The 14,809-nt window shown below is 45.5% G+C and overlaps 2 protein-coding genes across 2 annotated transcripts in view; one reads left to right on the top strand and one right to left on the bottom strand.

The window, feature by feature from the left end:
* The window catches only part of MRPL35 (mitochondrial ribosomal protein L35), a 49,699-nt gene extending 37,456 nt beyond the window's left edge, over window positions 1–12,243 (bottom strand). The window contains exons 1-2 of the mRNA XM_066572991.1: window positions 12,168–12,243; window positions 11,157–11,248 (exon numbers count right to left, since the gene is read on the bottom strand). Of these exons, the coding sequence (XP_066429088.1) occupies window positions 11,157–11,179 (23 nt within the window). The 5' untranslated portion in view covers window positions 11,180–11,248; window positions 12,168–12,243. The remainder of the gene's footprint in view (window positions 1–11,156; window positions 11,249–12,167) is intronic.
* Window positions 1–14,809, top strand: part of POLR1A (RNA polymerase I subunit A) — a 70,175-nt gene that overhangs the window by 30,131 nt on the left and 25,235 nt on the right. The window contains exons 22-26 of the mRNA XM_066572989.1: window positions 289–454; window positions 4,933–5,151; window positions 6,465–6,670; window positions 7,214–7,381; window positions 8,497–8,632. Of these exons, the coding sequence (XP_066429086.1) occupies window positions 289–454; window positions 4,933–5,151; window positions 6,465–6,670; window positions 7,214–7,381; window positions 8,497–8,632 (895 nt within the window). The remainder of the gene's footprint in view (window positions 1–288; window positions 455–4,932; window positions 5,152–6,464; window positions 6,671–7,213; window positions 7,382–8,496; window positions 8,633–14,809) is intronic.

The following is a 14,809-nucleotide window of genomic DNA, read 5'->3' on the forward strand; positions in this document are numbered from 1 at the left end:
AGCAGATCCAGCCTGCACAGAGGAGAGCCCCGCAGCGCCCAGACAGGTAAGTATATTGTATTTTTTGGCCTCATGTCTGCAGGCCAGGTGGAATCCGCTGCATGATTCTGCACGGGGAAACCGTGCGTGCCCATGGACATGAAGCCTAAGTCTGAGCCTTCCTATCGTAGGCTCCTGTCTCTTCGGTAGTCTCCTCAATGAGATGGTATCCGAGGCAATGGGCAGAAAGAATTCTCATCTCCCTCCAGAACACTTTTGAGATGATGATTATTATTTTTTTTTAAACAGGTGTGTCATTAAGCATCTTGAAGGGCTGGTGGTTCAGTATGACCTCACCGTGCGTGACAGCGATGGTAGCGTGGTGCAGTTCCTGTATGGTGAAGATGGACTGGATGTACCCAAGACGCAGTTTCTGCAGCCAAAGCAGTTTCCGTTCATTGAAGAGAATTATGAGGTATGTCCATGTTATACCGCTAGTGTTGCACCAAGCGGTCTGGTGTGTACATGTACAGTGGGATGCCAGTCACGACCGAGAATCTCAGGTGCAATTATCGGCTGTGTAAATACGACCCACCAGGCATAGGCCAGATACTAGTTGGCAAAAGAACGTGAAAATGAAATCTCTGAGCAGCTGAAAAACATCTGGTGAGATGAATCCAGATTTCTGTTGAACCGTGCTAATGGGAGGTCAGAATTTGGCACAAGCAGCATAAATGGATGAACCCTACCTGTGAGGCGTCAACAATTCAGGCTGGTTGAGTGGAGCGATTATGCAGGGAATGTTTTTTTCTGCACACCTCTGTTCCACTATATGTGGATGGGTCATGATGAATTGCTGCGGTTCTGAACAACAAAGGAGAGCCAAGGCTCTACTAGATGGGGGGGGGGGGGGGGTCTCTACTAAATTATCACTTTATTGGAGGGGAAAAACATTGTGTTGACTGTGTATAAGCACCAAGTTAGGCTGGTTACACATCTTAGTTGGAATTTGCGGTCGGAGGTTCCGTCATGGGTCCGGCTCTAAATATCAGAATATTATAGTCGGTGTGTTCTGTCTGGCGCTCTTCATTTCCGTCCAGGGGCAGAGCAGTCCGGCCATGGGGATTCCTCTTTCCTTGTTCCCGAATGGAGCAGTAAAGTGGTACCCCAAGCGCAAGTGGTACTCCAGAGGTGCACATACACATACTGAACCTGCAAACCGATTCAGAACAGGATATCTGTGAGCGGGTGCCTACAGTGGATTTTTCGGTCGCTATTGACATTTGAATGATAAAGGGGAATGTAAGGTACTAATGGGGCATATAGTCTCCAGGGATATGGGGAAGGAGCGGACACAACAGGCTTAAAAAAATCCTCTTTATAACTGGGGTTTATGATGTTTGCTCTCGTCTGTGTGATCCATGCCTGAAGCCTTTGGCCGTAACCTTTGGAATAATTGACTGATCCATAAGGAGCTTAAGCTGTTAAGACAAGTGGGGGGGACATCACCAGTGTTTCTGAATGATCAAAATACATAGTAGCAATGTCCATCTAGTTCAGCCTGTTTTAACCTCCCCCTAACTATACTCTCCCAGGTCCAACCTAGAACCTGTGTTAAGCATGAATTCAGTGGGAATTCATTTTATTCCCCTGCATCTCGTGTGGCATTTAATTTTCATTCGTGAATACACTAGAAAAAAAAGCTATTTAATAGATCTGCCTTCCGTATGGTTTTTCCTGCATTATTTGCACTGCTTTCAGTACAAATCCTTTTACTGTTTATATTATTGAAGAATAGTTTAGGGTTACTTTTGCTCTCTTTGGCAATCAGTCTTCCTGCCTCCTCCTTAGCAATTTTTATCTTTTCTTTAGGCTGGGTTCACACAGGGCTGATTTGTCGCGTTTTTTCCGTTGCGGTTTTGACGCAGAAGAACTGCTTCTGCGGCAAAACCGCTTCAAAGGTTAATTTGGGCTTGCGGATTTTGCTGCGAATTTTCGTGCAGAAAAATCCGCACGCGTTTTTTTCCGCAGCGCTTTTTTACTTTTTGTCACGTATTTGGTGCGGTTTTGGCTGCGTCCATAGAGGTCTCTGGACAAAAAAAGCGCAGCGGAAAAGACCAAAGAATGAACATGCTGCATGTTTTAAAACCGCGACGCAGTTGCATTTCTGCACTGCGGCTGTGCGGAAAAAATCCGCACTGTGAGAACAGCTTTTTGGCAAATCTCATTTGTGCTGCATTGCACTGCAAACGCAGCGGTTTCGCCGCAGTGCGGATATGCAACGGCAAAACCGCGGCAAATCTGCTCTCTGTGAACCCAGCCTTACAGGATTTGTTTTTTTTCCCTGTATGATTTTTAGCGCTGCTTCGCTGCCTTCTTGTTTTAGTAGTTTAAACGCTTTCTTTTTTTCGTTTATTGCCCCCCTTAGTCTTGTTGAGCCACATTGGTTTCCTTCTACTTGTAGTCCTTTTATTTTTAAAGGGTATGAACTGCTCACATGAGGTCATTAGGATGTTTTTAAACTTCTCTCATTTGTCGTATGTACTGTTATTTGAGGACATTATCGCAATTAATTTTACCAATGGCGCTTTTGAAAGGATCAAATTTTGCTTTACTAAAGTTTAGTTTTTTTTGTCGCTCCCTGCTAAGGCGTCTTGTTAAATGACAGCTGGAAATTAATAATATTGTGGTCACTATTTCCCAAGTGTCCCTGCACTTGCACCCCCGTGATTCTGTCTGGTTTGTTAGTACGAAGTCCAGAGTGGCCCTTCCTCTAGTTGGCTCCCGTACAAGTTGAGTGAGGTAGTTATCTTGAATTGTTCTCAAGAACTTATCACCCTTTTGAGATTTGCAGGTTTTTGTCTTCCCACATTATGTTTGGATAATTAAAGTCCCCCGTAATTTCTTCATTGCAGTTTGACACAGCTTCTATTTGCCTTAACAATAAGACTTCAGTTTCTTCTGTTGCTTTTGGTGGCCTATAGAAACCCTCTATCAGGATTTTTTTTTTTTTTTATCCCCAAGATTTCTACCCACAGAGATTCGACGTGTTCAACTCCTGCACCTATATCTTCCCGTAGCTTCGGCATTAAGTACAATTTAACATACAGACATACTCCTCCTTTCTGGTTCCTTCGGTCTCTTCTGAAGAGATTGTAACCCTGTAAATTCTCCGCCCAATCGCACTTATCATCAAGCCATGTTTCCGTTTTTTCCTACTTATCGTAATTTTCATCAGACATTCTCGCTTCAAGATCACCCACTTTACCGATCAGACTTCTTGCATTCATTGCCATACAATCTTATACGGTGGTTGTTTTTTTATATTCACTTTGCTACTAATGGTACTATTAGCTATTCTGTGAGTTCTAACTGCACTAACCCCCACCCTCTGCGTGACACGGTCTACTCACCCCCCCCCCCCCCCCCCCCCCCCCGTCCCTAGTTTAAACACTCTTCCAAACTTCTAGCCATCTTCTCCCCCAGCATAGCTTCACCCTCCCCATTGAGATGCAGCCCATATCTACGGTAGAGCCTGTAGCCGACAGCAAAGTCAGCCCAGTTCTCCAGGAACCTGAATCCCTCCTCCTTACACCAACTCCGGAGCCACTGGTTTACCTCCCTAAGATCCTGCTGCCTTTCTAATGTGGCTTGTAGTGCAGGTAGTATTTCCGAGAACACTACCTTGGAGGTCCTCTCCCTAAGCTTAGATCCTAGGTCCCTGAAAAACGTTTTTGAGGGCCCTCCATTGACCTCTAATTTGTTCATTGGTGCCAATGTGCACCATGACCGCTGGATCCTCTCTAGCCCCTCCCAGTAATCTGTCAATCCGATCCGCGATGTGTCTAACTCCAGCGCCAGGAAGACAACACACCGTTCGACGATCCCGGTCTTTATGGCAGATTGCCCTATTCGTCCCCCTTATAATTGCATCCCCCACCACTAGGCCCTGTTTAGTCTGCCCTGCGCTCCCTGAAGCAGTTATCCCCCTGGCATGTCGTGCTGCAGCGGTGCTGGCTCTGTAATGACATCCCCCCTCATCTGCCAACTTTGCAAACTTGTTGGGTTGTGCCAGTTCAGGACTAGCCTCCCTGGTTCTCTTCCCTCTACCCCTTCTTCTGTCACCCCTCTAGCTGCCCGCTCTTCCGGACTACCATCTGCCCCCGCCTCTACCCCAGCGAGTGTCTGCTCAGCAAACTCCTTTCCATGTTGTCAGTGCATCTCAGTGTTGCCAGTCGCTCATTTAGATCCAGGATTTGGGCTTCCAAATGTGCGACAAGCACACATGTTGTGCAACAGTATGCACCCTCGATCGGCTGATCAAGGACTACATACAGTGCACAAGTTGTAAAATGAAGCAGATAACCGCTGCATTACTGTATGAGGAGACACTAGCTACAGTAATGCTCAATGGGCAAGATTCAAGATGCAGAAAAGAGCTGTCGCTAGTTGGAAACCATCAAGATGCAGGCTAGCTGCTGTTGCTAGTGCAGCTCTGGAGTATAATACAGGATGTAACTCGGGAGCAGTACAGGATAAGTAATATATGTACACAGTGACCCCACCAGCAGAATAGTGAGTGCAGCTCTGGAGTATAATACAGGATATAACTCAGGATCAGTACAGGATAAGCAATGTATGTACACAGTGACTCCACCAGCAGAATAGTGAATGCAGCTCTGGAGTATAATACAGGATGTAACTCAGGATCAGAACAGGGTAAGTGGTAAGTATTTACAAAGGGACTCTGCCATCGCTATTTTGTTGTGGATGCAAAATAGTGGTCAAAAGTGGACATAACTTTTTTTTTTTTTTTTTTTTATTCTTTTCGGGAACACAAGCTGTTCTTGGCATCTGACACTTCCATAATGTGATTCATCTCGGTGACAATTCTCAGTACTTGCATGGTTACACACCATCTCTTTCCTCTTATCATATATCTTCCTTCCATAGGTGATCAAACGGTTGAAACACTTGGATGAAGTCCTATGTAAAATGGATTCTGTACAAGCGAATCTCTACAATAATTCTATCCTAAAGTGGAGAGCCAAGCATCCTCCCTTCCAGAGAAACGGGCCTTTCCTGTTGTACTCCCAAAAGAAGATGGCCGCTGCTAAGGCGCAGTGCGAGGAGCAATATATTGACAACGGAAGGCAGCAGGCCGTGGTTCTGGTGAGAAATAATTGCCTGCAATGTATGAGTGCCCCCTATAGTCTAGGACTGCGTGAGAGCCTATACAATAAATGGTAAAGGGCTTCTACCATGACGTATAACTGCTTCTCCATCAGGAAGGACAAGGGGGGGGTGAAGCAATTTGAAGTGATGGAAAAACCTCTTTAATTTTTAAGGAATTGTATGAGGTAAAAAAAAAACATGTCTATCTCCTTGAGTTGTCTGGTATTACAGCTCAGCTCCATTGAAGTGAATAAGGCTAAGGTGCAGTCCCACACACAACCTGTGGGCAAGTGTGGCACTGTTTCCAAGCAGCTTCCTGGGTCCTTATGATATGAGGGAAATAAGATACTGAAGATCAAAAAGGCCTTGGTAGAGTTGGAGTTTCTCCATAAAACTCTTGAGTCATGTGATTTTAATACCACCGCCTGATTTGGCATGGCTTTAATGGCACCAAAATATATTTAAAGAGGAACAGTCGTCTCTCCTGGCATATCCGTTATTGTGAATACTTAATGGACCTATATATAAAAAAAAAAAAAACGTTGAGGAATTTTTGTGCCATTCTTGTGTTCCTCCTGGAAAAGTAAGACTAAATTGACAACTGGGCATTACCATTCCTCTCTTCAGTCGGGTGATTCTCTAGAGTTGGGCAGTGTTAGCCTGTAGGAGATATAATTTATTGCCATAATAGGGAAAGATGCCCCAAATTGTACCATGGGAAATGTAAGTCATTACTACAACAGCAGCCGTGTCTGATCAGACAGGTCCTCTGGTAGAACGCCTCCGTTGATTTCAAATAGGGCTTCTCGCACAAGCATTTGTAATGCTGCAATTTTGTATCGCTGTCTGTTTGGTTTAACCCTTTGCAATCCTATTTTGAATTCAGGGTTTCCTAGGGGGTTTTCTCTCTCTGTCATTATACAATGGCACCATCTGCTGGCTAGAGCCAGTATTGCGATATGGGACATGCTGGAGAGGCCCCCCGACAACAGAGCGGCCAGTTATATACAGTAAGAATACCCTGCCGGATGTCTTCCGACATCGAAGCTGTACAGCCTTCAATCAGAATGTCTTTAGACGTCAGACAGTGGATTGGAAAGGGTTAATTTGTTTCAGTGATTTCCCCACCATCAGTCCTTGTGAAAACTCGTCCATGGGAATAGTTTCATAGAATTCACGAATGGGCCCCTTTTACAGCCCATCAGTGAAATATACGAATGGCAAATATGACCGTTTGAACGAGGCCTTCTTTAGAGGTATTGAAGACTTTGTTGTACTGCTGGTTAATGTGACTTGCTTTTTCTTCCCAGCTGATCAATAATTGGCACAGCCTGGACAGAAAGGTGCAGAAGAAGTACTTAAAACGAGGGTCTCGCCTGCCTGACCCTTGCCTTTCCGTCCTTCGTCCAGATCTTTATTTTGGATCGGTGTCTGAAGTCTTTGAAGGCCAAGTGGATCAGTACACTCGGCAGCAGGAGGCGCAGAACTACAAACAGTCTAAGGTGCCATCTGATAGGTAATCAACAGCAACATGTACTTCTGGTGTGCGGCCATAGAATTGGTGCAGGTTTGACTTTTTATACGAACACCCTTGTAGCTCCCTCATAGTTAAGGCCTCATGTCCACGGGGAGATCGGATTCCGCATGCAGGAGCCTGCAGCAGAATCCGACCCTGCCCACGGCTGAGGACACTGCTTACCCGTCAGGGTCTTCTGCACACATCCACAGTGAAGAAAACAGAAGCGCCGGGGCAGGCTATTTGAGCAGTGTAACGAGTGCCGATTAGCGAGACTGGCATTCCTTTACCTGGATTTCACATAGGCCATTTCAGACTACATAGGAGACAGACTATCATTCATACGATTGTCCATCCATCATACTGTTGCATTACTGCTGGCAGCACGTCCCTCGTTTACATGGGGAGACAATAGGGACACTGAATCGGCCAAGGACTATATGGTAAAATAAACCCTGGAATGTAGCCTATTTGGCTGGAGGGCCCAGTGGTTGCTCTGCATATTACAGTACAGATCACTGGAATTATTTCTTTTCGATACAGTTTAAAGACTTTGCTGAAGCTGAAGTGGCAGAGAGCCCTATGTGAGCCGGGGGACGCAGTGGGCCTTCTTGCAGCTCAGAGCATCGGAGAACCCTCCACTCAGATGACACTGAACACCTTCCACTTTGCCGGCAGAGGAGAGATGAACGTCACTTTAGGTATTCCCAGGTAAGTGGCTTGATGCTCCCGTGAATCTCCTTGTTCTATAATTTCATCTATAGGACATACACTACCCTACCAAAAGTAATTGTACATCTGGGCAAGAATCAAAAGCAGTATTTTTTTTCCATTTGTTAGTACTTATTGAGGCTCCTTTGGCCCTAATGACATTAGATACTCTGGCATACTTTCTACTAATGTCTCATACTCTTCAGGTGGTATTTCCCTCCATCCATCTAGCAAAGGTCTGGTCTCAAAAAAAGATGCATTGGTCTGTCTACAATGGTGCAAGGAGCACTATCGTTGGGCATTTAAGCGATGGAAGAACAGTCTCTGGATTAACAAATTATGCTACTCTAAATCAGATGTCCGTACCTGGGTGTGGAGGGCGCCTGGGGAACGTCTCTTGCCTGAATGTGTTGGGCCAACAGTTAAGTACAGTGAAGGTTCCGTTATGGTCTGGGGTTGAATTACATGGTGTGGTCTCGATCCATTAGTTGTAGAGGCAAGAATCATAAACTTGGAGGTTTACCCTGACATTCTAGACAATGTGGCAATATTCTGCGACCGGTCAGCCATACTTCCAACAAGACAACGTGCCTTATCACAAGTCCAATGCTGCTTTACGTGGGTTTGAAAATATGCGTGTTCTACAATTTGGACCGGCCTGCATAGAGTCCTGACTTGAATCCTATTGGACATCTTCAGAACAAACTTGAGCGTCTGGTCAGGAAATAAGAACGGCATCCAACTTGTTTTAGAGAACTCATCAGACATTTGCAGGATAAATGGAGGGAAATGTCAACTGAAGTGTATTAGATGTTAGTAGAAAGAGACTATCCAATATCATTCGGACAAAAGGAGCCCCACTAAGTCTTAACATATGGAAATAAATATTACATTTGTTTCTTACTTGGGTGTCCTGAGCAAAAAGCTTAGTGGGATCAACAAAACTCAGAAGATATAGTATTACATCTGATTGTGCAACAGACCGCGTGCATCAGAGCTACTGCCTGTTAGCAACTCTGGCTCATGGCGGAGGTCCTTGGGCAGATTTTGCCTTCCTAGGACATCCATGTGTTTTTTTTGTTTGTTTTTTTTAAGTAGATTTTTTACTTTTTCAGGCTGAGAGAAATTCTAATGACTGCGAACTCAACTATTAAAACTCCCATGATGAGTGTGCCTGTCCTCCCTACTAAGAGCGCTATGAAGAAAGTGAAAAGATTGAAGAAGAAGCTGACCCGGGTGTGTGTGGCTGAGGTAAGTGGAAACTGCCATACTGCTTGCTATGAAAATCGCATCAGTGAATTGGGGCTTACATGATGGTTCCGCCAGCACATAGCAGCCAGATTTATACGTTCGCTGTTATATTGCAATTTACAGCTTCGAGCAGAGCTGGGGTTGTCATTTGGAATAAGTAATAGTGAGATTATAATGTACTATCTGTGTAATCTGAAAGGGAATCAAAGTACTTACGACCACTTGTCTGTGAGTGAGTTACATGCTCCACCCCTCATCACATGACAGTGACATAATCACCAGTCCTTTATTCCAACCACAATGTCACCTCACCGGGCAGCTGGAGCTCTGAGCTCCGCCCCTGATCACATGACAGTGACATCATCACAGGTCCTTCAATATTTTGACTAACTCAAACAGTCGTCATAGGTCCTTTTTAGTGAGTGATGTCATTCACTAAATATTATAAGTGGTGCATTGCGGCACCAGAAACACTGGTACTATAAATAATACGAACAACTAGTCTATCATATTCCATGCAGGGTTAACAATGTATGCAGTGGTGCAAGTACATAACCATATATTTTGTATGACAATATTCATATATCTGTTAGCATCCAGATATTGTCTTTTCATGAAGGTTTTTCTATTACAAGCGATCAGGGTTTATTTCTGCTTTGGATTGTTCATGTCTTTTATTGAGTACACCAAGTAATCCTCCACAGTGCAGACAGAAAAAGTAAGTAAGCCTCCGCATTAACGACTTCTCCAAGAGCTAATTGGTAGAATGTGCTTGTCCCATTAAATAAAGGCACACAAAGCCTGGTTACTGACTCATCTGTTCTTAGGAATAATGTGATCTTTGCCTCTATAAAAACAACTTTCAGAAAAGCTCAGAAGGTGTGTTCTAGATATGCATTCATCTGGAAAAGGCTACCAAAGCATTGCTGAAGACCTGCGTGTACAGCAACCCACGGATTATCTTCAAATAGAGAAAATTCAGGACTGTTGCTACTTTCTCTAGGAGTAGGTGGGGATCACTCTAAGAACACAGTGAGTCCTAAAACAGGGTGAGCGAGAACAAAATGAGAACGGCAAGAGACCTACAGGAGACACTGCAAAACCCTCTGTTGATATATCCACTAGTAGAAAAAAAAAACACTGAACAAGAATGGTGCTCCTGGAAGGAAGATGCTGCTGGCTAAAAAGAAAACATTATGGCTGGTCTCAAGTTTACTCAAGACCACCTAAATATTTCACAATGCTTCTAGGAAAATGTAATGGAGACAGATGAGACAAAAGTGGAACATTTTATCACAAATTCATAATGTGTTTGAAGGAGAACTCTTTTCTCCTTAGGGAGAGCAACTATATACTATAAACTATAAACTATAAATAAGTGAGGAGACTCAAATGGCCACGCACGCTCCTCTGGGTAATATGCAAATAAGGGAGATGGAATAAATCCTCCACAGTGCCACCTACTGAAAGGCAGCATTCCTTCGAGTCAAAGTGGGACTTTTTATACAAGTCTTGCTACAATGACTGGGAATCAAAATCCTCACTTATTTATAGTATATAGTTGCTCTCCCTAAGGAGAAAAGAGCGTTTCTGACCCCTGTCCCAGGCCTCTCACTAGCAAAAGCCAGACTCCTACTGTACACTGATGATGGGCAATAACCCGGAAACAGCTGTATGTACATGGGGTCTGGCTTTGCTTTTGATTCCCAGTCATTGTAGCAAGACTTGTATAAAAAGTCCCACTTTGACTCGAAGGAATGCTGCCTTTCAGTAGGTGGCACTGTGGAGGATTTATTCCATCTCCCTTATTTGAAGGAGAACTCTGCACACCAATACCAAAGCTCATCCAAGTGTGAAGCCTAATAGAGGGGACATCATGGTTTGTGACTGCTTTGCTGTCTCAGATCCTGGACAATCTCTGAGGGTACAATGAATTCTAAGGAGGAGCAAAGCATTTTACAGGAGAATGTAAGGGCAGCCGTCCATGACCTCAGGCTGAAGAGACAATGGATGATGCAGCAAGACGCTGATCCAAAGCACACAAGCTAATCAACTGAACAATTGTGGAAAAAGATGTGTTTTGGAATATTGAAGTCAGAGCTTCGACTTCAACCCTATCCAGATTCTGTGGCATGACCTGAAGAGGGCTGTGCATGCAAGACATCCCAGAAATATTGATTAACTGAAACACAGAGAAATTGGCCAAAATTTCTCTTCTTCGTTATGCAAATCTTATTTACAGGTACAGGAAGTGTTTGGAGGTGATTGCTGCTGAAGGAGGATCTGCAGGTTATTACATTGAAGGGTTCACTTACTTTTTCTCCCTACACTGTTGGTGTTTACTTTTTAATGTGCTTAAAAAATACATGAATGGTACAACTGAGTACCGTTAGTTCGATTGCCACAAATACTGTATGGACAAACATCAGACCATATTTAAGTAGAATTTGGTGCAGAAAAACAGGTAATTCCAAAGGGTTTATTTAGCAACTTGGCTTGTACTGAATTGTACAGGGTTACTTACAGTAGTATGCTCCAGAGCTGCATTTTCAATTCTGCTGTTTTTTTGTTGGATTGAACAGTTTAGGTTGAAGACTGTTGTGTCCTTCCCGACATCTGTGAGGATTTTCAAGCGCATGAAATAAATGTTACACCTCCCACTTTGCAAATCATCAGCACAAGCTCTGTGCAGCCATTGCGCCCGCATGGAGATTTCAGCTCTGAAGCCAGCAGACATGTGAATGCAACAGCTCTGGCATATAATATAGGCTGTAAGAGATGCAATATATCTGCAAAGTTACCATACCCTTTAGGTAGATTAAAAAACTGTAAAAATGTGTTCAAAGGTGGGCATAAGGTTTCAAGCGCCAAGTAGATGAGGGCATGGCCTTACCTCTGAGCTGTCCAGACTCTAGGGGAAAGGAGCTCCTGTGCATACAAGGGAAATACAGCCCATATTTCTATTTCCGAGACCCATAAACCTGGTGGGCTTGTGTATTAAGAGCCCGCACACCATGAGGTAACTGCAGATACCTGCATTGTGCGGTCAGGAGATTCCCCATCAGTACTTCAGCCTACAACACATGGCTCACCTGGACCTCCCCACTATGGTCCTGGCGGCAGCAGATCCTTCCTTTTCAAGGGTTTAACTTAAAAATAAATAAATAAAAAAAAATAAAAATATTTAGGCTTTTCAGCCTGGAGATAATCGTATCCTCAACCCCTGCTGTTTTTGTGTATTAAAAAGGCCTTCCCTAGTGGATGTGGAGTGATATGTTGCTGATTTTGGCCTTTCTACGGATGTATTAAATGTAGAATTTATAAGCTCCTCCAGCCTGCCATTACTCTTGGACCTATTTTTGTGTGCTACCTTGACTAGTGTGCATCTTTTACATCTATGGCCTCTACTAAACTTGCTAACAAGCTGCAGCAATTTGCATGATCCAGTGCCATGGCGGTCTCCACCACCTTCTGCGGCTAGTTTAACTAATCTGGATGTTATCAAAGCCCTAGCAGAGTGCCTATCCGTGCTTACCGTAAAGATCACCTCCTTTCAGTCTGACTTTGGACTGCTACGTGCGGAGGTCCGGTCTCTGTGCAAGCACATTACAGCAGCGGAAACTCGTGTCTGATCTAGAGGAATGCGGCCACGCCGCTTGGAGGTCAGGTACAAGTCCTTCACTCTGCCTCTGTTACACAACAAAGGAAATAAGATGGCCTGGAGAATCACTTGCATAGGTGTAATATTAGACTGATGGGACTGCTGGAGGGGTCGAGGGGAGAAGTCCCCGTGAATATCTTGGCTCTGTCCTTAAGGAGACCGGAGGATCAGAATCCTTCTCGCCCCTTTTCTGCGTTGACCGTGCTCATCACATGTCAGCCTTGAGCTGCGCCACCAAAGGCTTCTCAACGCATATCATTCCCATCTATGGGACTAGTGGGATAGATATAAGTGCTTGAGGTGAATCCTCAGCTGGATCACCTGAAGGTCAGGGAATAGGAGGTGTAGGTTTTCCTCGACTTTTCCTTGGAGATACAAAAGAAGCGTTCAAATTTAGCAGAGGCAAAAAGCCCACTACTCTCCAAGCAACTTACCTACACAATGTTGTATCCCGCTGAATTGAAAGTCATCAAGAATTATCACTCCCACTTCTTTGATAAACCGGAGGATGTTATTTCTCGTCTGTATCATTGGGGGACACAGCAAAGACCTTGAGTATTGCTTCTGCCACTAGGAGGCGACCCTAAGCATAAGTGTTAACTCCTCCACTAGCTTTTCCCCCTTCTGCAAGCATCATGCTTGCTCAGTTTTTAGCTTGGTGTCTAGGAGGCAGACTGTCTCTCCTACAGAGACTTTTTTTTCTTCATTTTTATCCGGAATAACGGGGAGGCAGGACTCTCCCTGTTAACTCGCCATAGAGCCCCCTCTTTCTTACGGTCCGGCATCCCCTCCCCCATCAAAGGCAGGCGATGGTGGGGAGAAGCTCTGCGGGAGCCTGGAAGCCACCCTACCTCGGTCAAGAGGTAAGTATGTGATTTTGTTGTTAGTCCACCACCGTGCGGATCGAACAGATTGCGCTGGCGCGGTAGTTGCGCCGCCTGTGTTTTTTGTTTCGCACTGTCTGTCTGCGCCTGCAGCGTGTATTGCGCCGCCTGAGGCTTGGGTTCTCCTTGCACCATCTGAGACTTGTGTTGTGCTGGTCGCAGGGACTGAGGTCAGGATGAAACGCGGACGGGTCGGCCAGAGCCACGTACGGGGTGTGTGATCTCGCTATGACACGAGATTTACATTCACCTGGACTAGGCCGCCCTATGAGCAATATTGTTGAACTGCCTGTGAGTTTTTGTCTCTAGCCTTGCTGAGACCTGCGGTACCTTCCAAGTGGAAAGAGTACGCTCACAGGAATCTGCGAACACATCGCACATCATCTCCGCTCTGCAGCGGGTGAGCTCGCGCACTGGTCCTTTACCTAAGTGCTAGCTCCCCGGGGATGACCGCCTGCCCGGCAGGCAACTTGGGGGCGATCTCCGATTTACAGGAGAGCCGCAGGCTGGAGCGGCATACTATGTGCACTCTCACCACAGCCGAGACATCGAGTGGTATTTTGGGTCCCAATTCCGACATGGAGCTGGGAGGGGGGGCGATAGATACGTCTATGGGGCTCCCCTCCGGTCAGCTCTTTATCATGCCTATCCACTGAGTCCGCTCCCTATATGGACAGTCTCGAACTACAAGGCATCTTGTGTGGGTTTTTTTTTTTTGTTTCTTCTAGGAACCTGGACTGCTAGTTCTATCAGCCGTGTCCGTATGGACATGGGTAGCTCAGGTCGTCTGGACTACAAGCAGGATACCGGTTGAGACAGAGTTTCCTGCCGACCCTAATGGGTGCAGAACAGGCCACGTTTTTTCCTATATTGTGGATGGAGAGGCTGTGGCCGTAGAAGTACTTTGTATTTCGGAGCAGTGGCTATTGCGGATCAGGTGTTGGGTGCTGATCCTCGGCAGAACTAGTTCATCTGATTCTCTTGCGAGAGTATAGGGAAGGTAATATGTTTAGCGGAGTTAAGGCGGACGGATCCAGCAGCATGCTGCGACCCTCCTGCATTGTTCTCCCTGCATTATGCTTCCAGGAGACCGTGAATCGGTCAATACTTGTACCGTCTATAAATTCTTAGGGTTCGCCCCGCTCTTCTGCTGATGTTTCCTCAAAGAGACAAGCAAGAGTCCCGTACGATGTACCCTTGCGGCCTTGCTGTGCAACTAACCTTTTTGTGCCCAGTGGATTCAGACGGTTCAATGAATCCCAGTACTGGGCCAGCTACTCAGTCAGTCGCCATCCCAGAGGATAGACGTCTTCGGAAGCCCACGGTTCATGCAGAAAGTTGATGCTGTGCGCATTGTCTCAGGATCACGGGGCCGAAGTATATCTTTAGGCAGGTTTTTTTTGCTAATTCGCTATCGGACATGCTGCACTTCAGCTATGCGGCCTGGGGCCAGAAGTCTGTCCTGGGGTGCTTGTCCCCCCCCACCTCACATCTGGGGGTAGTTAACTGCTTTTACGATTTCTCCAGAATAATCGAACCGGGAACTTACCGCCGCAAGCCTTCCAGCTTTGGTTAACACAGGGAAGAGGTGTAAATTGCAACAAGCGGCTTCTTCGTTGGCGTCTGGAATTG

Source organism: Eleutherodactylus coqui, chromosome 7 (genome assembly GCF_035609145.1).
Source record: "Eleutherodactylus coqui strain aEleCoq1 chromosome 7, aEleCoq1.hap1, whole genome shotgun sequence".
NCBI classification, from domain to species: Eukaryota; Metazoa; Chordata; class Amphibia; order Anura; family Eleutherodactylidae; genus Eleutherodactylus; species Eleutherodactylus coqui.